The sequence below is a fragment of the Triticum aestivum genome, chromosome 2D (assembly GCF_018294505.1).
Source record: "Triticum aestivum cultivar Chinese Spring chromosome 2D, IWGSC CS RefSeq v2.1, whole genome shotgun sequence".
NCBI lineage: Eukaryota > Viridiplantae > Streptophyta > Magnoliopsida > Poales > Poaceae > Triticum > Triticum aestivum.
This window is the reverse complement of record NC_057799.1, coordinates 610,904,853-610,925,667: the sequence shown is the minus strand read 5'-3', so window position 1 is coordinate 610,925,667 and position 20,815 is coordinate 610,904,853. Positions and strand designations below refer to the sequence as shown.

The 20,815-nt window shown below is 43.9% G+C and overlaps 1 protein-coding gene and 1 pseudogene across 1 annotated transcript; both read left to right on the top strand.

Annotated features, from left to right (window-relative positions):
* The first annotated feature begins 7,281 nt into the window (after nt 1-7,281).
* Nucleotides 7,282-10,717, top strand: LOC123050383 (receptor-like protein 45). The gene is made up of 5 exons (XM_044473185.1): nt 7,282-7,402; nt 7,737-7,877; nt 7,980-8,201; nt 8,301-8,516; nt 8,600-10,717. Exons 1-5 carry the CDS (start codon nt 7,282-7,284, stop codon nt 10,660-10,662), a joined length of 2,763 nt encoding a protein of 920 aa, XP_044329120.1. The 3' UTR covers nt 10,663-10,717.
* A 5,062-nt stretch (nt 10,718-15,779) lies between these two features.
* On the top strand, nt 15,780-20,539 carry LOC123050382 (receptor-like protein 13; annotated as a pseudogene).
* Nucleotides 20,540-20,815: the final 276 nt, after the last annotated feature.

The window sequence follows — 20,815 nt, the reverse complement described above, 5'->3', positions numbered from 1 at the left end:
CACTTATCAATGGCACTTGCTATTGGGCAAGTCACTGATCAGTGTCATTGATCAGTGTCATTTGCACTACAGCAAGTAGATTAGTGCTCTTGCCCAACACCAAGTGCCACTAATCATTGCCATTTGGCCATGAGCACATGCCACTGATCAGTGGCACTTGTTGTTGGGCAAATGCCACTGATCAGTGGCACTTGCTGTTGGGCAAATGCCACTGATCAGTGGCACTTGCTGTTGGGCATTCTAGCATTCATCACTGATCAGTGGCACTGATCAGTGGCACTTGCTGTTGGGCAAGTCCACTAATCAGTGCCATTGATCAGTGGCATTTGCTTGCTTGCTTGCTTGCTTTGTTTGATACTAATACTTGTCATGTTGCCTGACAAGATACTGAAGACTGACTGGGATGTGGCGGGTGGAGGAGCTCAGGTCATGGCCGGAGCTGAGCGCGCCGAGGATTTCATCCCCATGAACAGGTGGCTCGGGACGGTGGACCTGCCTGGCAGGATCGCCTTCATGAGCGTGCCTCGTTCAAGGGGACGATCTCCTAGGCAGGGCCGCGAGGAGGGAGCCAGGGAGCCGATGAGATTCTACCAGCAGATCAAGGACAACGAGGACCTCGCCATGCTCGTCGTCCCTCCCAAGTTCGTGGAGGTGATGAACACCTGGCTGGTCATCAAGCGACTCCCACGCGTGGTCAGGCTCTCGGCCAACAAGCGGTGCGTGTTCTGGGTGCAGGTCCAGAACTTCGAGGGCCAGATGGTGCTTGGCCGGGGGTGGAACTACTTCTGCCGCCGCCACCGCATTGTCCCCGGCGACCTCGTCATTGTGCGCATCTCCGGACTCGGACTGAAGGTTCAGATCTACAACCACGACTCGTCGGTGATGTGCAGGTATCGTTGCAACAGGCACAACTGCCTTGGTGGCATCGAGCAGGCTATGTAGCTAAGTTAAGTCAGGTGTTAGTGGAGAACTTTTAGGGTGTGTGGCGAGACTTGTGCTGGGAACATGTTCATATTTTGTCCAGGAGCAGCACCCTGGCACAGCAGGGAAGGAAGATGCCCCTGCTCTTAATCTAGACTTATGCTATCTAGTTAAGTAGTGTTCTGTGTTAAGTTTGCTGTCATTACATTGCTTGCTTTGTTTGATCTTGCTGTTGTGATGTTGCTGTTGTGCTGATCATGTGTGGTGGTAAAGCCACCACATTTGAATGGGGTGAGCAGAACACAAACGCTGTTTGCAACCAAACAGCTGAAGTTTGCATCTGCTCACACCCTAAGCACAAATGCGGGCAACCAAACAGCAGGGGGTAAGTGCCTCTCGATGCGATGCAGGCAACCAAACAGGTTGCATCTGCTGCATATGAGGCTGTTTTTCAACAACCAGGCTCGCTGGAGATGGACATGCAATGCAGGCACTGTATCAAACGGCAACCAAACACGCCCTATGTGTCGGACTCTGATGGTCATAGTACTTTGCTCCCGTGGACCAAGAAATAAACTGGTGGTCTATTTGACTCAGGAGCAGAGCACTGGGCTTGGTGGTGCTTGCAGCCTTGCAGGCAATAGGTGCGAGCAGTGGACGTGGTGGCGCTAGCCGGCAGTCACCCGGCCACCTGTTTTCTTTTTTATCCCTAATGTATGATCGATCACCGGGATGGGCCATGAGTGTGCCTGTCAGTGCTATTTGTGTCACCACTAAGGTGTGGGAGACCCTTCAGCGGCACTTATGCTATCATTTTTCAGGAACGCGCGACAAAGAACGTCTTTTTTGTTAGATAGAAAACCAAAACCAGGTGCATCGCAAGTGACAAATGCAACAAGAGAGTGTCATTACTCTTGCAACTTCGTAGCCACAGCCCACAGGCGACACAAGATGGGGCTGATGAAGCCATAATCACTATTAGGGAAAATCTTATACACAGAATCTTACCAGTAGCGAGGGACAAAAACAACCGCTACTACTACTTACTAGTAGCGCGTGGCATCCAAACGCGCTGCAGCTAAGTTCATAGCAGTGGCGCGTCTCAGGAAAGAAGCACTACAACTACAATTCCCCCTATTGTTCTCACAAGGCTACCAATAGTAGTAGCGGGCTTAAGAAAAGCGCGTTGCTGCTAAGGTTGTAGTAGCGTGTTTCACGGGAAAAGCGCTACTGCTAATGAAAGGAAAATAAAATAAAAAAACATATGGAAAAGTAAAGGAAAATGAAAGAAATAGAAAAAGGGGAAGGAAAAAATGTGAAGGAAAACAAATGAAAAAGAAAAATAAAGGAGAAAGACGTAGCAACAACGTGCTTTCCGGACAGGCGCTATAGCTAACTTAGCAGTAGCGCGTTTTCCCAGCCAGCGCTATAGCTAATGTAGCAGTAGCGCATTTCTTGGAAAGCGCTATTGCTACTTCTGACTTAGCCGCGCGGTTCTTTCTTCCCCACGGTCACTTCCCCCAAATCGAACTCCTCCGCTGTCGCTGCCGTCGTCGCCCAGCATCACCGTCGGCCGCCGCGCGCTCTCCCGTCGCCCTCCGCACGCCCTCGACGCCGCCCCCGACCCCGACCTCGACGCCGCCCTCCGCCGCGCGCCCGAGCCCCGACCTCGACCTCGACGCCGCCTGCCCCTCCCTCGCCGCCGGCACCCGAGTTGAGCATGCCTCCTCCTCCCCCTCCCCTACCTCTGCCTAGCTAAAGTTTCTAGGGTTCATCAAATTTTGGAGTGCATCAAATTAGTTAGGATTCATCAAATTAGATGCTAATTAGGGCAGTAGTTTCCAGGTAGGTTCATCTAATTAGTTAGTAAGAACTAGGGCATTAGTCTTTAATAGAATTAGTAAGAAAATTAATAGAACTAGTTTATTTTTAGTAAGAACTAGTTGAATTAATAGAACTAGTGTATTTTTAGTAAGAAAATTAATATAACTAGTTGAACTAGTTTATTTTTAGTAAGAACTATTTTATTTTTATTTATAGTAAGTTTATTTTTAGTAAGAACTAGTTGAATTAATAGAACTAGTTGAACATGTCACATTTGTTGTTATTTTTTTAGTTAAAGCAATTATTCCGGCATCGACGTCGACGATGCCTATCCCGCATCATCGTCGTCGACTCGGCGGATGACACCTGCTTGATCAAAGGGGCCATGTCCGGCACTGAGCTCCGCCGGGCTGGTACTGGGAGGTGCTACCTATCGGGGGGCGCAGCTTGGTGAGGAGCCAGCCCGTCGTTGACCCGAAGCTTCTTTGATGGCGGTCGTCTGTGCCAGTGACGGTGCAGAGGCTTGAGGACCCCGCGGAGGTGGTACTCCACCGTGTCAGCGAGGAGGATGAGCACGTCCGTCGCTACATGGTTGCGTTGGAGGGCAGATTCTTCAACACCTGGCAGGTTCTTCAGGGATCTCACTGGAGCTATGATCCTTTGATGGTTCCTTCTCTTTGGGTGTCCACCGCCCGCGCCGATACCCGTCGTTCACTAGGGTTTTAGTTGTATTACTGATGTTATATGTATGATACTATTCGAGATGTATTAGTAATAATATTCGACGATGTACGGACGCAAGAGATGATTTAGTTTTGCTTATTGAATGCATGCTAATTCGAAAACTTATATATTTTACGATTTGGTTTTGCTTATTGAATGCTCAAATTGGAGAAGTACTCCTATTTTGAATGCTCAAATTGGACCCCACTATGCAAGGCTTATGCATTTGATTAGTTGATAGTTTATAGGGTTTTTGTTTTTGCAGAAATCAAGGAGCCCCTCCATCGTCCCCGCCGTCGTCCCCGTCACCGACCCCCTCCGACCTCGAGGTGAGACCAGCCGAATCTCCATGTCAATATGAGTCCTATAAGATATTTTGAAATGCTTTTGTTCATATTTTCAACCATTGAAATGCAATGACCATCAAGTTTGAATGCTCATATGATGTAGATAAAAACATGTATATCTTGTGTTGCTCAAATAGGATATGTGCTTGCCCAAGTGGCCGGTCATGTTTGCAGGTTACACCTCCGAGTGGCCTATGTTTTGCTGGAGTGTTGATTAATTTCCGTTCCGGCAAATTTCAGGCGCTCGATATGTCCTTTTTTAGCAAAGGTCATGCCGGATTTTTCCGTGTATTTTGGCATGACTTGTGCTAGAATATGTAGGAAATATCAAGTGGCCTGGATTTTCTAGAAAGATAATTAAACGACATTTCAGGTTGACTTTAAATCTGTCAAGGCTCCACCATATATGAGAGAACGAAGAATCCCGACTATTATCGTGGGGGTAGCTTCTCCTTCGTTCCCGTGTGCTAGACATTTTGGTGTAATGCACTCGGGGACGAAAGGAGGAGCGATCATCACCAACGGTCGAATGTATACACCACGTGAGCTGAGAGTTTTCAAGAAAAGACTCGGCAGACCGATAGTCAACCCGTGATGAATAATAATGATCTAATTTAGTTTTTGTAGTACATATATTTAATTGTACAAGTTTAATCTTTGAACTATGAACATAGAAAATGTCGTACTCGGACGACGAAAGTCTCCCGGGGGAGTGCGACTGGTGCAACGACGACCGAGATCTGTGCGACAGGCCTCACCTGGACGAAGATCGGCGCTTCAGCATTAAGCTCCAGGAGACCTTCGATGTTGAAACGGTACGCAATGACGACAAGTGTTTTTTTTTGTAATTAAGCACGACTTCAACTATTTCAACGTGTAATTTTCATCTTTTACAATTCGACTAGCTTATCCCATGCCATGCAAGACGCTATGTCTTGGAGAGGATGGGTTTTGAAGACCATGAAAGTTTCGAAACAAAGAAAATTCACCTAAGAACCCATCATAGTATGGATTTTGAAGTAAATCTGTATAATTTTGAGAGCGTAACCCATTTTAGTTGCACAAATTGGGAAGCACTTTGCAAGATGTATGGTTTTTATGAGGGTATGCTTGTCACCATGGATCTTGATGATCCTGACATCGAGCAAGACAATATGGACATTTGGGTCCTTGTTGATACGCTTCCAATTGTACCGCTATGTGAGTTTCTCAAACATAGTTATTAACTAATTTATATTGTTTATTTCAAAATAGTTGACAGCTTATTTTCATTGACAACTTATTTTCATTCTTCAAATAATGTGCGGAAGATGGTAGACAGAACCTACTACACCGATGGCTCCGAAATAACTTATCAGGAGAAAAATCATCTGATCGCATTTTGTACTAAACATGAGAATTACAATATGTATTATTAAACTCCTCCACATTATGGTCAATTAGTGCACGTGTTGAACCACGGTAAGATCCATGGAGATGCCATGGTAAGATCTTTTACTATTACGATATCCGTGCATCTTTTGCATACTTCTAAAATTGAACTACATTGGTAACTACGAAGTTATTATTATGTTTTTCAACAGAAAATCCCGAAGGATTGTGTGCCTCATCTGATGTTTCAAAATGGTCGCCTTGATGTTTTGAACATACAGCCAGGTCATCTTACGAATCTCACTTGTCCATATCGGATTTCTAAAACCGGTGAAGACATCGTAATCAAAGAATGGAAAAAAAAAATATGGACAGACGTAAGGAGGTTCTTGGAAGCAACATTGTGCGAAAGGCAAGAATTAGAGACAGGATAATCTTCATTCTCCATAATGGAGAGTCAGGGGCTATCTTGTTTTATGCTATTTTACCTAAGAGAATGTAGTAGGTCCTAAGAGAATGTAGTAGGTCCTATGAGGTACAATGTTTATTATGTGGTACAATGTGTTAGAGTTGATGATGAGGAGTAGTTGTGATTATGACTAGTGACCAACTTGCTATGTGATGTCTTATTGATGAAAACGATGATCATGAGAACGATGATCATGAGGAGGTGTTATATGACAATGATATATTATGATGATAAGTTGTTAATGATATGATGATGATGATGATGATGATGATGATATTTATTATATCATTGGGTGAAAGAACCGATCCACTTGAAACTAGTCCATGGTTCTTTCACCCTGCGATGTAATAACTCATTATGATGTAAAAACAATCTCTAAATTGCTGCTGTATAAAAACTTGTATAAAGATGTATGAATACAACATGAAATAAAACAGAAATATAATACGGAATAATACTAGTAGCGCGGGCTGGGAGAAGCGCTACTAGTAATTACTAGTAGCGCCCTTTCAAGGAAGCGCTACTACTAAGTCGATATAGCAGTAGCATGGGTTAGCCCACGCTACTGCTAACGTTTAGCTGTAGCGCCGTACCAGTGGCGCTGCTGCCCGCGCTACTGATAGGCCTAAAACACGTGCTACTGCTAGGCTTTTTCCTAGTAGTGAACCGGGGCGACTCTAAACCGCAGTCCAGGAGGACGCCAACCTCGGCATGGTCGATGAGGCAGTCAGTGCTTGACGGGGTGAAGCTCACGTGTGCGCAAAGCACAAAGAGATTGGAACCAAAACCTGGCACGAGAAGCTACATTGGATGAGAAGGTGGTCGATCGGCTTGACACACGGGAATGAAGGGAATTTGTACCGTCATCAACAAGGGCAGCCTTGGAGGCAAGAGCTTGAATTTAAGGAGGGCGTGGGCGTGCCAAATAAGCTTGTGAAAAGGCCATTGTGCTCTTTCCATCAAGAACACAAAATAAGCCTAGCGGACCGAGAAGATGGCGACATGCTCCTATGCCCAGCAGAAGCGATCCGACATGTCAGGCGCTCTGGAAACGCGTTGATTGTTGGACCGCCGAACCGTCAATGTTGATTGTTTTTTAACGGTTTGCAAATAATTGTTGATCTTTAGAATGTGGCAGCCGCCGGTGGTCGTCGAGGCGGAGACATGTCTGAGCACCAAATGGTGACGATGGTGATGATGGTCGATGGTGATGGAAAACTTGCATAAATGGTTTTGAGAGGTATCGTGCGTGCTGCCAACGGCCTAACCATGCCTTTTCAGCAAAGTTACCAGTAGCAACGCACTGAATACACGTACTTTACCCCCTACTTCCCGACGCGTGACAAAGGCTGCTGGGTCTAAGTAAAGTTAACGTGGTTGCACTCTAGTCCTGGTCTCCTAGTATTAAAGAAACTGTATTATTTGCACGCCTCTAGCTATAATTAACACAAGAGAAGCTGGGGAAAGATAACAGCATGCACGCCTCCCACGCAGAACGCCAAAACCACTCACCATTTCACCATTTTGTCTCAAGGCCTAGCCATTAGAGAGCCCAACCAATCGAAGCGCATATGCATGCAGGCCGGAGAAGGAGAACTCATCGTCAGATATGGGTAGCTTCCTGCCATGGCGATCATGGTCTTTGATAGTACTATTTCTCTTGTTACAGTCCATGCTTCAATTGTCCTCTGGCTGCTTCGTGGAGGAGAGAGCTGCTCTACTAGACATCCAGTCCTCGCTGATAAGAGCGCATTCCCAGATTTCGCTTGATTCGTGGAGGAAGGATGATGATGACTGCTGCTCATGGGATCTTGTGAAATGCAACAATAGCACCCAACGGGTGTCCCATCTTGACCTTAGCTTGGTATATTTCCCAGCAGATGTAGATGATCGTTGGTATTTGAACTTGACAGCGTTTTCTGCATTCCATGAGCTTCGGTACCTAGATCTATCATACAACTATCAATGTTCTCTAAGCTCGGAAGGTACGTATGTTCTCCAAATTCTCTTATAATAAAATATGCGTGCGTGGTTGCTTCTTATTCTCCTAGTTGTACAAACAAAAACACCTGCAGGGTTAGTCGGACTATCAAAGCTTCGATATCTCGACCTCAGTGGCACTCTGTTGGGAGTGGGTTTCCCGGAATTTATTGCGAAAATTTTCTCACTGGAAGTCTTAGCTCTCAACGATAACAACCTGAACGGAAGTCTCCAAGCTGCAGGTAAGGTAATACAAAATTATATTTCTTATAGTACTGATGTAGATATAAAAAAATTACATACCCATAGTTAATCGTCTCGTGTCGCCCATACACACTTTGCAGCTGTTGAAAATCTTAGGAATTTGCGACAATTGAATATGTCTGGGAATAGATTCAACGGAGACCTCCCAGCCTCACTATTTGCACTTCCTCAGCTAAAGATCCTAGATCTCTCCAGAAATAACTTCTGTTGGCATATTCCAGTTAGTTCATCCCCAGGGCCAATTTCACCTGAAGTCCTAGATCTCAGTTTTAATCGCCTCAATGGAACTCTCCCGGTTAGAGGTACAAAACAATCTTACACCGGAAAAAAAGGATTTCATGTTTCATACCTCAGTTTTTGCTACCTATAAGAATTATACTAGCTACATGTATGCATTGCAGCTTTTAAAAACATCAGGAGCTTGAATTTGGGTGGCAACCAGTTTAGCGGATCTCTTCCTGTGTCATTATTTGCACTTCCTCATCTCAAGTTCCTAGATCTCTCAGATAATAATTTTAAGGGACGTTTTCCTGTTAATCTGTCTTTGGTGCCGGTCCCCCTTGAGGTCTTACATCTGGAATATAATAAGTTGAGTGGACCTCTTCCGACTGAACAAGGTACATAATGAGCATTTCCTGTTTATATCAGTAAAAGTAATGTTGCCAGAGTTGCTAACGTCATGACTTTCCTATGTCCACAGAATTTGTAAATCTTCAGAACCTACGAGAGTTGTATTTGAGTTCCAACCGATTCAGCGGAAGCATTCCAACATTCTTGCTTTCGCTTCCACATATTGAACGGCTGAACCTCTCGAAAAATTTCCTGGGAGGACAGATTCTGAGAAATCGGTCTTTGAATCTTTCACCTTCGCTTAGGAGTCTTCGGTTTTCCCAAAACAATTTGAGTGGTAGATTTTCCTTCACTTGGCTTGGAAATCTCACAAAACTAGAAGAGATAGACCTTTCAGGCAATTCGAACCTAGTTGTTGACGTTAGTATTTCCAGATGGACATCCCCATTACAATTGAAACAACTACTGCTCTCTGGTTGTGACATTGACAAGAACATTATTGCAGAACCACATTTTTTACGCACACAACATCATTTAGAGGTGCTTGATTTGTCCAACAACAACTTGTCAGGCAGCATGCCAAATTGGTTGTTTACAAAGGAAGCAAGACTACAGGATCTAAATCTTGGGAATAACTCGCTAACTGGATCTCTGGACCCAATATGGCATACCCAATCTTCACTCAGTGTTATCAACATACACATGAACCATATCACAGGACAGCTGCCGGCCAACCTTAGCTCAATGTTTCCAGGCTTGTTTGTTCTAGATTTTTCTAGTAACGACTTATTTGGGCACATACCAACGTCATTGTGCGAGATCAGCGGCATGCATGTTTTAGACCTATCAAACAACAACCTTTCTGGGGAAGTTCCAGCTTGTGTTTTTACTAATTATCCCATGCTAATGACCTTGAAGGTCTCAAACAACAAGCTTGGTGGTCTGCTTTTTAGTGGAATGAGTAATTTGTCCAGTATACGTGAATTGTGTTTGGATGGTAACAAATTTAAAGGGACATTGCCTCGTGATCTGGCAGGAGAGAATCTAAGGGTCATTGATTTGCATGATAACGAGTTGTCTGGCAAACTCGATACATCATTTTGGAATATGTCTTGTTTGAAAGTCCTGAATCTTGCTGGCAACCATATAACCGGCAAAATTGATCAACACATTTGCGGCTTCACGGAAATATGCCTTTTAGATCTGTCGCGCAACTACCTTACAGGGTCTGTACCAAATAGTTGCTTCATAGTGCTAAATTTTCTTAACCTTACTGGGAACTCCTTATCTAGCGATATCTCTTTTGCTCTTTTCAACACATCAAGTCTAATTGCTTTGGACATCAGGCACAATCATTTCATGGGCAACCTCAATTGGGTAGGTTACCTTGAAAACATTAGGCTACTTTCGCTGGGCGGAAATAAGTATGAAGGGCAGATCACTCCAAACCTGTGCAGACTCATGTACATGAGGATAATTGATTTGTCCCATAACAAGCTTTCAGGTTCTCTGCCAGCATGTATCGGTAACATATCTTTCAAAGGTGACACAGATGACCAAATTCTTCATTCAATTGATGGGATTGCTAGTCCATCCTATCACACATTCTATGTCTTAAAAGACTTCACCTTTGCTACCAAAGGGAATCTCTATACATACGGTCGTAGTTTCTTCATTTCAATGGCTGGCATTGACCTGTCTGCAAACATGTTGGATGGAGAAATTCCTTGGGAGCTAGGAAACCTGAGGCATATCAAATCCCTTAATTTGTCCAGCAATTTCTTTGTTGGTCCGATCCCAACAACCTTGGGCGGCATGGGGGAGATAGAAAGCTTGGACCTCTCCCACAATGAGCTGAGTGGACCAATACCTTGGCAGTTAACCCAGCTATCTTCTTTGGGGGTGTTCTCTGTGGCATACAACAACTTGTCAGGATGCATACCAAACTCTGGTCAGCTCAGCTCATTCAACATGGACAGCTACCTAGCCAACATCAACCTTCACAATATTACTCATGGGAATACTTGTGCTGCTCCCAGTCCAGATCCTGCTGCGGGGAAAGATGTAGAAGAGATGCGCAGTGACCCAGTTCTATACGTGGTCACAGCTGTCGGCTTTGTTTTTGCATTTTGGGCTACTATTGGGTTCTCATTTTGCCATCCTTATGGAAGATCTGTAATGCTTAAGCTGTAGTGCTTGAGCAATTACACATTGCAAGTTATGTAACTGAACCGTACTTCAGTTGTGTACCACTTGAGCATTACATGTTATAAATGTATACTTTGAATGTAAGATCGACGGAGCTTCCTTGAATTTCTTTCTTGCTCTGTAATGTAAACTACATTGTAACAGATTGTGCTATTTATTAAAGAGAACGCATCAGACCCTTTACATCTGCAGCAATAATAGAGGTTCATGCAGTCATGCTAGTAAAGTGGCTGCTAATTCCTTCTCTTGCTTGTTCTTGACGACCCTTTCAAGAATCTGATTCTATGGCCAGTGGCACCAGCATACCTCCTTCAGATCATCAGACACTCCACTATTTTTGACCTTTTTTGCTAAAATTATTTTATATCTCTAATAGTCCGTAAAAAGGAACTTATCTGAAACGTCGACATTTATTAATAGTGCTTGAGCAGTCGAGCTGTAGTGCTTAAACAATTACAAACTGCAAGTTATGTAATGCAAAACAGTATTACAGTTATGTAGTGTGCATTCCTCAAATTACTTTCTGGTATGTAACAGAATTGTATTTTGTATCAGATTCTACTTTTTCTTGCTGAGAGTGTATCAGATGAACTTGATTAGTACAGTGAGAGAAACTACAATGAAAGAGTGACCTTGGGCTTCTCACACAAAGACAGAAGTTAACATGGGTTGGAGTGGCTTTTCACCCCTAACCACAACTCATCCGTTGATTCTTCAGAATCTTAGCATATACGTACAACAAATGATGGAGGTTCATATGCATTCAAACTAGCAAAGTCGCCACTAATTCCTTCTCTTGGTTGCTCTTGACGACCTTTCACCCTTTCCAGAATCTGGTTGGACAGAGGACTTTGAGAGCAATCTCGAGCCCTCCCCAGACTGTTTGTCTCCGCCAAATTGCTGCTTGAAGCTAATCTGTGGATTAACACGGCCAGAAAGCGTGTTCTGGCTGCCTTTGGTCAACAGGCCTCTGGCCTCTTAATTCTTTCTCTGTTTCTTTGGCTACCCTCCTTGTAATTCAACGGTTTCCCTCTTGGAATCGCGATGAAAGAAGTCTTGGTCTGCATTTAGTCAAAAAAGACGATGATTGATTCCTCAAGTCTTGGTCCAAGTAAACTGCCAAATCTCAGCCAAGCTGTGCTCCTAGACTTTTATTCCTTGCATGTCCTTGTCTATAGCTGGTGCGAAGAAGCTCGCAAAATAGTGCAGAACCGGCAGAAACACACTCACCATTTTCTCCTCAAAGTCTGAGCACCTACAGCCCAACTGTAGTTTATATGCACGCAGACAGGAGAGGGAAAAGCTTACTACTATCAGATATGGGTAGCTACTTGCCATGGGGATCATCATCTTTGATACTATTTTTCTTGTTACAGTTCATGCTTCACTTGTCATCTGCCTGCTTCGTGGAGGAGAGAGCTGCTCTACTGGACATCCAGTCTTCTCTGATAAGAGCGGGCTCACCCCGCGACACTTGATTCATGGAGGAAGGATGGTGAGGACTGCTGCTCGTGGGAGCGTGTGAAATGCAACAACAGCACCAACGACGCCGGTCTATGTACTGGTTCACGAGCTCATCCATGCTCTGAATGTCCCATGCAATGCACTTGGGGAGAAGGTAAAGCAGATTGTACGCTGGAAGCCACCAGAGAGTGCCTAGGTGAAGATTACAGATGTTGCAGTCGATGCGAATGGAGGATCATCCGCCATTGGTCTAGTGGCAAGGGATCATGACGGGGCTCTCCTACTTGCACGAAGCTCTAAGCTTGCTGGGGTTACGGATTCATTCTGTGCGTAGTAGTTGGCAGTAAGAGAAGTTGTACAAATTGAGAGGGAGAAGGGATGGAGGCAGGTCATCATCGAGTCTGACAGCCAAACTATCACGGAGGAGTGGAAGGCTGGGGACTGTCGGTCGATGGGAAGCCAGGTTCTTAGAGAGATTAAATCCTATCTCTCAAATTTTCAGGGTTTTTGCATCAACTACACGAGGAGGGAAGCCAATGAGGCTGCTCATTGGTGTGCAAGAGAGGGTCTAGTTAGTATACCCACTTACCCAGTGTGGTTTCTTATGATGTACTGTATTCCCTACTTCTTTGGTTGCCTTGGTGCAATCAGATGTAAACCGTCACATTATCTTTCCCTAATAATAAAGCACGAAATGTTTCTGGTCGTCCGTCATGCCTTTTTGCAAAACACCCTTGCAGTTTATTGAAATCAACCCGCAGTCCATCCTTAAGGCAGGACGAATCGTTTTTTCATTTTACAAAAAAAAACCTGACGTTTATGCTAATCAACCCGCAGTCCAACTTTAAGTTAGGGTGAATCGTTTTCTAAAGTTTTACATAAAACCCCCTAATATTTATGTTAATCAACCCGCAGTTCATCTGGAATAATTTTTAAAATAATCATATCTTTTAATCCCTAACTTCAATTTCAACATATTATATATGTAAATTGATTACGAAAATGTGTAGAATTTGAATATGATTTTATTTTTATCTATTAACTATTTAAAAATGATATTTATGGTGCAACCTACATACATATCCCATGATCGAAGACCTTATGTATGTTTTTTCGGCGAAATCCACATGCGTATTTACCAACATTGTACACAATTATTTTTTATATATTAAATGGATTAGAAAAATATGTAGAATTTGAATATGATGTTAACTTTATCTATTAACTATTTAAAAAATGCTATTTCGGGTGCAACCTACGTACATGTCCCATGTTAAAAGACCCTGCGTACATTTTTTTTGACAAATCCACATGCGTGCTTACCAACGGAGTACACAATATTTTTTCAAATTTTTTATAGCATATACATACACTTAAAATTCATGAACATCAAAAGTACATGAAAATTTATTTTGAAAATATCCGAACAATTCTTGTGATAGCCGTGAACGTTAATATTGAAACCGATACATAGGATCTTAATTTGTGTTTCATAGGATCTTAATTTATGTTTTATCCGTTGCATGTGACGGGGACACATATGAGTTTTCTTAAATAGACTTAATTTATAGACGCGGCCTCCTTATTTCCGAACGACACCGACCGGTCGCTATATGAGTCTAACCGTAGGTGCACGTCATCAATATTACGAGTCAGAACCAAAATTGAATCGAAATGAGAACAATGGCTTGGATAAAAAATATGTACTCTCCCGTTGCAATGCACGGGCATGTTTGTTAGTTGAATATAAAGTGCCTAGAAGGGCGCTTCTGGAAAAAAAATACTCCTAGCTATACAGCGCCATTTGCACCAGTTTGCTTAGCCGGCGCCAACGCAGAAGGTCGATTGGGCCGGCCCATTAAGCATCAGCGAACGATCGTAGTAGGTTGCTCCTCCTCACTCGCTCTGCTCGCTCGTCGCTCGGTCCCAGGTCCCTCGTTAACTGTTTACAGACCGCTCAAAAAAAAAAGTTAACTGTTAACCGGACTATGGACTATTGATCAGCTTGTTGACTGTTATCTTTTACAAAAAGCTCGCAAAAAAGTTTAAAAAATCATTAAATTCTAAAAAAAGTTCACGCATCCGGAAAATGTTCATTAATTTGAAAAAGTTCATTGATTTTGAAAGAAATTCATCAGATATTGAAAAAAGTTCATGAATATTTTCAAAAAATGTTCATCAATTTTGGAAAAGTACACAAATTTGTACAAAGTTCATCGATTTTGAAAAGAAAAAGTTCATAACCTCAAAAATAAAACCAACTGAAAACTTTTTATTAGGAAAATTCGGAAAACCAGACGTAGCAAAAAAAGGGTGATGCAGCGCTGTGTACAGCAGCTAGCACTATTGGCCGACCCGCATGGAGGGATGCCACCATTTTGAGGCAAGGTGCATCATATAGGAGCTCTCTCTTGATGCAACACGAGTCATATACTCCCTCCGTTCTATAATATACTCCGCGAAATATTGTTTCGGCGAAATTTACATATAGATATTTACAAATGAAAAAAAATATGTTTTCTCTTTTTTTTTCTTCAGTGAGAGGCATGGATTTGCTTCGGCGACAGGCACGGCCGTGCCTCTCGAAAAGGGAAAAAAGGTGTTTTCTCTTCTATTTTTTCCTCCGCGAGTGGCATGGTTTTACTTCCACGAGAGGCCATGCCTCTCAGAAACAGAAAAAAATGTTTTCTTTTTTATTCCTTCGCGACGCCTCTCGGAAACAGCTTCCTAAAAGGGAAAATACGTGCTTCGGGTTTTTTGTCTTTTTTATGAAAAAAAAGTTTGTCAAAACCATCAACATGACATCTAGTTTTGAAGATATCATATGCGAGGAATTCAACGATGAAACCGGTTCAAGATTTGAATGCACAATCTCTTCCCGACTGCTCCAGCTGGTACATCTTGTTTGGTCTCTTCTGAATCTTCCATATGGTTAGTAAATTTGCTAGTACTGTACTACTGTACTAGATATGCATTGCTCAAGTTTTCTAGTTATATTTGGTACATTCGTGGCCCTGGTAGCCTAGGTTTGATGAAGAAACATACTACTCGTATGTGATATGTGTGTCGTCCCTGTCTCCATTGGGGCCGAGATGACGTTGTTAGAACTTTAAAAGTCTAGTCGGCACCTAATGCTGGCTACGACAAATTAGACATCCACCTGCAGGTCAACAATGCATCGAAATATATTTACAACAAGGTTTCCTGTAGGTGATGAATGATTAGTGAAGTTGTATGTATACTCTGTCCTTTCATGAGCCTGGTAGTTTCTCAAGATACATATGTGTTCCTGTCCACATTGTTGGACTTGGACCCCATATGACGTCCTTGTTAGAACTTGAATAGTCCCGGCCGGCAAAATATGCCGGCTGCGACTATTGGCCATCCACCTGGTCAAGGATGCATCAAAATATATTTAAAACAATGTTTATTGTGGAGGATGAATGATTGATGAAGACTCGGTGCAAGCTAGTAAACTGACCGTGTGTGCCAAGTTGTACTCCTTGTCTCGTATTCCTGGCATGTTCTTGTCTGTAGTTAGTAAGAAGAAGCTAGCGGAAGATAAAAGCAAAGCCTGCAGAACTGCAAAACCACTCACCATTTCTCTTCCAAAGTCTAGCTATGGGTAGCTGCTTGCCATGGGGATCATTGTCTTTGATACTACTTGTGTTGTTGCAGCCCATGCTTCACTCGTCCTCTGCCTGCTTCGTGGAGGAGAGGGCTGCTCTACTTGACATCCGATCTTCTCTGGTAAGAGCGCATTCCCTGAGTGCGCTTGATTCATGGGGGGAGGATGGTGATGACTGCTGCTCGTGGGAGCGCGTGAAATGCAACAATACAACACAGCGAGTGTCTCATCTCAACTTTTCCTATGTATGTGTAACTAATTCAGAAGGGAGTTGGTATGCAAACTCGACGGTGTTTTCTGCATTACATGACCTTCAATACCTTGATCTGTCATACAATTATCGATGTTCACTAGCCTTGGAAGGTACGTTTGTGCTCCAAATTCTCTTTTCTTTAGAACAATATATGTATGTGCGATGACTTCTTATTCTCGTTGCTGTACAAACAAAAACACGTGCAGGTTTAGTTGGACTAGCCAAACTTCGATATCTCGACCTCAGTTTCACTTGGTTCGGAGGGGGTTTCCCGGAATTTATTGGGCAAATTGTTTCACTGGCTGTTTTAGCTCTCACTGGTAACGGCATGACCGGAGGTCTTCCAAACGCAGGTAGAGATTTGTGCTTAATTATAGTATAGTGCTAAGGTAGCCGTCAAAAATTGCATATTCATAAACTCGCCTCGCATGCCTACTGCCTACACACATTGCAGCTGTTGAGAATCTCAGAAACTTGCAACAACTGAACATATCTGGGAATAGCTTGGACGGAAGCCTCCCAGCTTCGCTATTCGCACTTCCTCACCTAAAGATCCTAGATCTCTCCTCCAATGACTTCGATGGGCATATTTCAATAGGCTCATTCTCAGGGCCAATTTCACTTGAAGTCCTAGATCTCGGTTTTAATCGCCTCAACGGAACTCTCCCGGTTAGAGGTAAAAAAAATCTTACATTGGAAAAAGGGATTTCATGTTTCATACCTCAGTTTCTGCCACCTGTAATAATTATACAACTTGTATGCATTGCAGCTTTTAAACACATCAGGAGCTTGAATTTGGGTCACAACCAGTTTAGCGGATCTCTCCCTGTGTCATTATTTGCACTTCCTCAGCTGAATTCCCTAGATCTCTCGTATAATTACTTTGAGGGACATTTTCCTACTAGTGTGTCTTCAGAACCAGTTCAGCTTGAAGTCTTACATCTAGAGTCTAATATGTTGAGTGGAGCTCTTCCGACTGAACGAGGTACACAATGAGCATTTAATTCCGACTTAGATCAGTGAAAGTAATGTTGCCATTGTTTCTAATTGTTACATGATTTTATTATTTTGCAGAAACTAGAAATCTTCAGAACCTACGAGAGTTGTATTTGAGTTTCAACCAATTCAGCGGAAACATTCCAACATCCTTGTTTTCGCTTCCACATATTGAACGGTTGAATCTCTCAAATAATTTGCTGGGAGGGTCAATCCTGATAAATCCTTCTTCCAATCTTTCATTGTCGCTTAAGAGTCTTCGTTTTTCTCAAAACAATTTGAGTGGTAGACTTTCTTTCATTTCGCTTCAAAGCCTCACAAAACTAGAAGAGATAGACCTTTCAGGCCCTAGCTGTTGACATTAATATTTTCGGATGGACACCTCCGTTCCAATTGAAACAACTGCTCCTCTCTGGTTGTGACCTTGACAAGAACATTATTGCGGAACCACATTTTTTGCGCACACAACATCGTTTAGAGGTGCTTCATTTGTCCAACAATAACTTGTGTAGCATGCCAAATTGGTTGTTTACTAAGGAAGCAACGCTACTGGGATCTAAATCTTGGGAATAACTCGCTAACTGGATCCCTGGATTCAATATGGCATACCCAATCTTCTCTCATCCGTATCGACATACACATGAACCGTAGCATGCCAAATTTGTCCACCAGGGCTGAAAACTGCCCCCGCGTCGTCTGCCTGGGCGACTCGGGCGGCGCTCGATCCGTTTTTTCCGGCGTCGTCCCTGTGCGCCTTCCCCTCGCCGCCGCCGGTCGGCGTCATCGGGCCTTGCCCAGGCGGCTGACGGCGGCGGCGGGGTTCTGTTCCCGTGGATCTTTGGGCAACGTGTTCGACGAGATGCAGATGGCGGCTGGCGGCTGTGAAGGTTGATGCTGCAGCGGCAGCTCCGGCGCTCCACGTATCTGGCGGAAGCATGGCTTGGGATAATTAGGTCGGCATCATGGACGCTTGTAACGCAGTCATCTTCGTTGACAGGACCACTGGAGCATGCACATATGTTGCTCTTCTGCGTTTTGTGCTGTGACTTCCTCCGATGCATCCAACCTGAGAGCACATCCATGCTAGGGCCACTGCTCCATGGGTGCATTTTTGGCGTTGGTGCGTAGTGCTCATGGTGGTTGTTCCCTCAGGTTCGGTCGTGAATCTGGTCCACAGGCTGCTGTGTGGTTGTGGGCTTGACTGGTTACCTGAAGATCTTCAACCTGGATGATCTGCGTCCACTGACAAGGACGGTGGAGGTAGTGGCAACTCGTGGAGCTGCCGTCTGATACAGATCAGTCAACAGCTGCTACTTGTGAGGATGGTGTAGGCCTTCAGAGTGTCCCCATCCCGGGATTTTGGTGGTGCCGACAGTCCTTCTTCCCCGTCAAAGTCTTTGTTAGATGGTGGCGAGAGAAGATCTTGTCTCGTCTTGTCAGCTTGCTCGTACGGGCATGGACATCCCCCGTCACAAGGACCGTGCGCATATGCAACTACTGGGATCGAGGAAGGTGGAGGAGACGACACAAGACTACTTCGATTGGGTGGTACTTCTTTAGTACCTAGTCTCGAGCTCCGTGGTGAAAACCATAGGTTTGACCCTAGTTGGTCATATCTCGCAATGGCGGCGTTCTTTTGCGTCGTTACCCTAATGAGGGCATTGCTCGGAATTGGCTCGGACAACATCTTCAGGGTGAAAACCCATGATCTAACCTTGGTGTGGTTGGATTCGGCGACGGCGGCGCTTGAACGTCGTTCCCTTCCTGGAGGCGTCGCTTTTGAAGAGCCTTTCTCATAGTCCTTGTGTTGTGAAGAGATGGTTGACGCCGATGGTCACTGCTGTATACCGTTTATCGTTGCTTTCAATTCATCGGGTTTTCTTTTCTCCACCTAGGCATAGCTTTGGTCTTTTATGACTTTGCTCTTTGCCGAAGTGATCGTGTGTGTGCGTGTGTTGTGTTGGCTGTGTGCATCCTAGTTGTGCAGAGGCCGGGTGTGTACTCATTATGATTGTATCCCTCGATGCTACACTATGAGTCAATAAAAAATCACCCTTTGTCGAAAAAAGCTCAATGTTTCCAGGCTTGGTTGTATTAACGACTTGTTGGGGCACATACCAACGTCAATGTGTGAGATCAGCTCCATGGGATTTTTAGACCTATCAAACAACAAACTTTCTGGGGAGGTTCCAGCTTGTGTTTTTACTAATTCTCCCGGGCTATTCATCTTGAAGGTCTCAAACAACAAGCTTGGTGGTCCGATTTTTTGTGGGATGAATAATCTGTCAAATATATATGAATTGTGCTTGGATGGTAACAAATTTAAAGGGACATTGCCTCATGATCTGGCAGGAAAGTTTCTACAGGTCATTGATTTGCATGACAACGAGCTGTCTGGGGAACTCGATACGGCATTTTGGGATCTGCCATCTTTGTCAGTCCTGAATCTTGCTGGAAACCGTATAACTGGAAAAATTGATCAACACATTTGTGGCTTCACAGGCATTCGCCTTTTAGATCTGTCGCGCAACAACCTTACAGGATCTGTACCAAACAGTTGCTTCATAGGGCTGAATTTTCTTAATCTTACTGGGAACTCCTTATCTGGTGATATCTCTTTTCCCCTTTTCAACACATCAAGTCTGATTGCTTTGGATATGAGACACAATCAGTTCATGGGCAACCTCAATTGGGTAAGTTACCTTGACAACATTAGGCTACTTTCGCTGGGTGGAAATAAGTTTGAAGGGCAAATCACTCCAACCCTGTGCAGACTCATGTACTTGAGGATACTTGATTTTTCACATAACAAGCTTTCAGGTTCTCTGCCAGCATGTATTGGTAATATCTCTTTCAAAGGTGATAGGGTCGATGCAATTTTTCAGTCAGTATCTGAGAGTAAACTGTACTTTGGTGGATATGACTTAAGTGGCTTCACCTTTGCTACCAAAGGAAATATTTACACGTACGGTCGCGATTTCTTCGATTCAATGGCTGGAATCGACTTATCTGCAAACATGTTGCATGGAGAAATTCCCTGGGACCTAGGGAACCTAAGCCATGTCAAATCCCTTAACCTGTCATACAATTTCTTTGTTGGCCCGATCCCGCCGACCTTGGGCAGCATGGAGGAGATAGAAAGCTTGGACCTCTCCCACAATGAACTGAGTGGACTAATACCTTGGCAGTTAAATCAATTGTCATCATTGGGGGCATTCTCTGTGGCATACAACAACTTGTCAGGATGCATACCAAACTATGGACAGCTCGGTTCATTCAGCATGGACAGCTACCTAGCCAACACCAACCTTCACGATATTACTCAGGGGAATACTTGTGCTGCTCCCGGTCCAGATCCTGCTGTGGGGAATGATGTGGAAGAGACGCCCAATGACCTAGTTCTATATGTTGTCACAACTGCCGGTTTTGTGTTGACATTTTGGGCCACCGTTGGGTTCTCATTTTGCCATCCTTACGGAAGATCTGTGATGCTCAAGCTGTAGTGCTTGAGTAATTACACATTGCAAGTCATATAGTGCTTGAGCATTACACATGTTAGCTACAGTATACTTATGTAAGATCCACAGAGCTTTCTTAATTCCTTTCTGGTTCCGTAATGTAACCTACTCCTTTGTAACAGATTGTACTACTTCTTACAGAGAATGTATCAGAAGCTTTACATACACGGCCAATAACAGATCGTACTATTGATGCTGGCAAAGTCGCCCATAATTCCTTCTCTTGCTTGTTATTTTTTTTATAAATGGAGGACGACCCCCGACCTCTGCATCTGGACG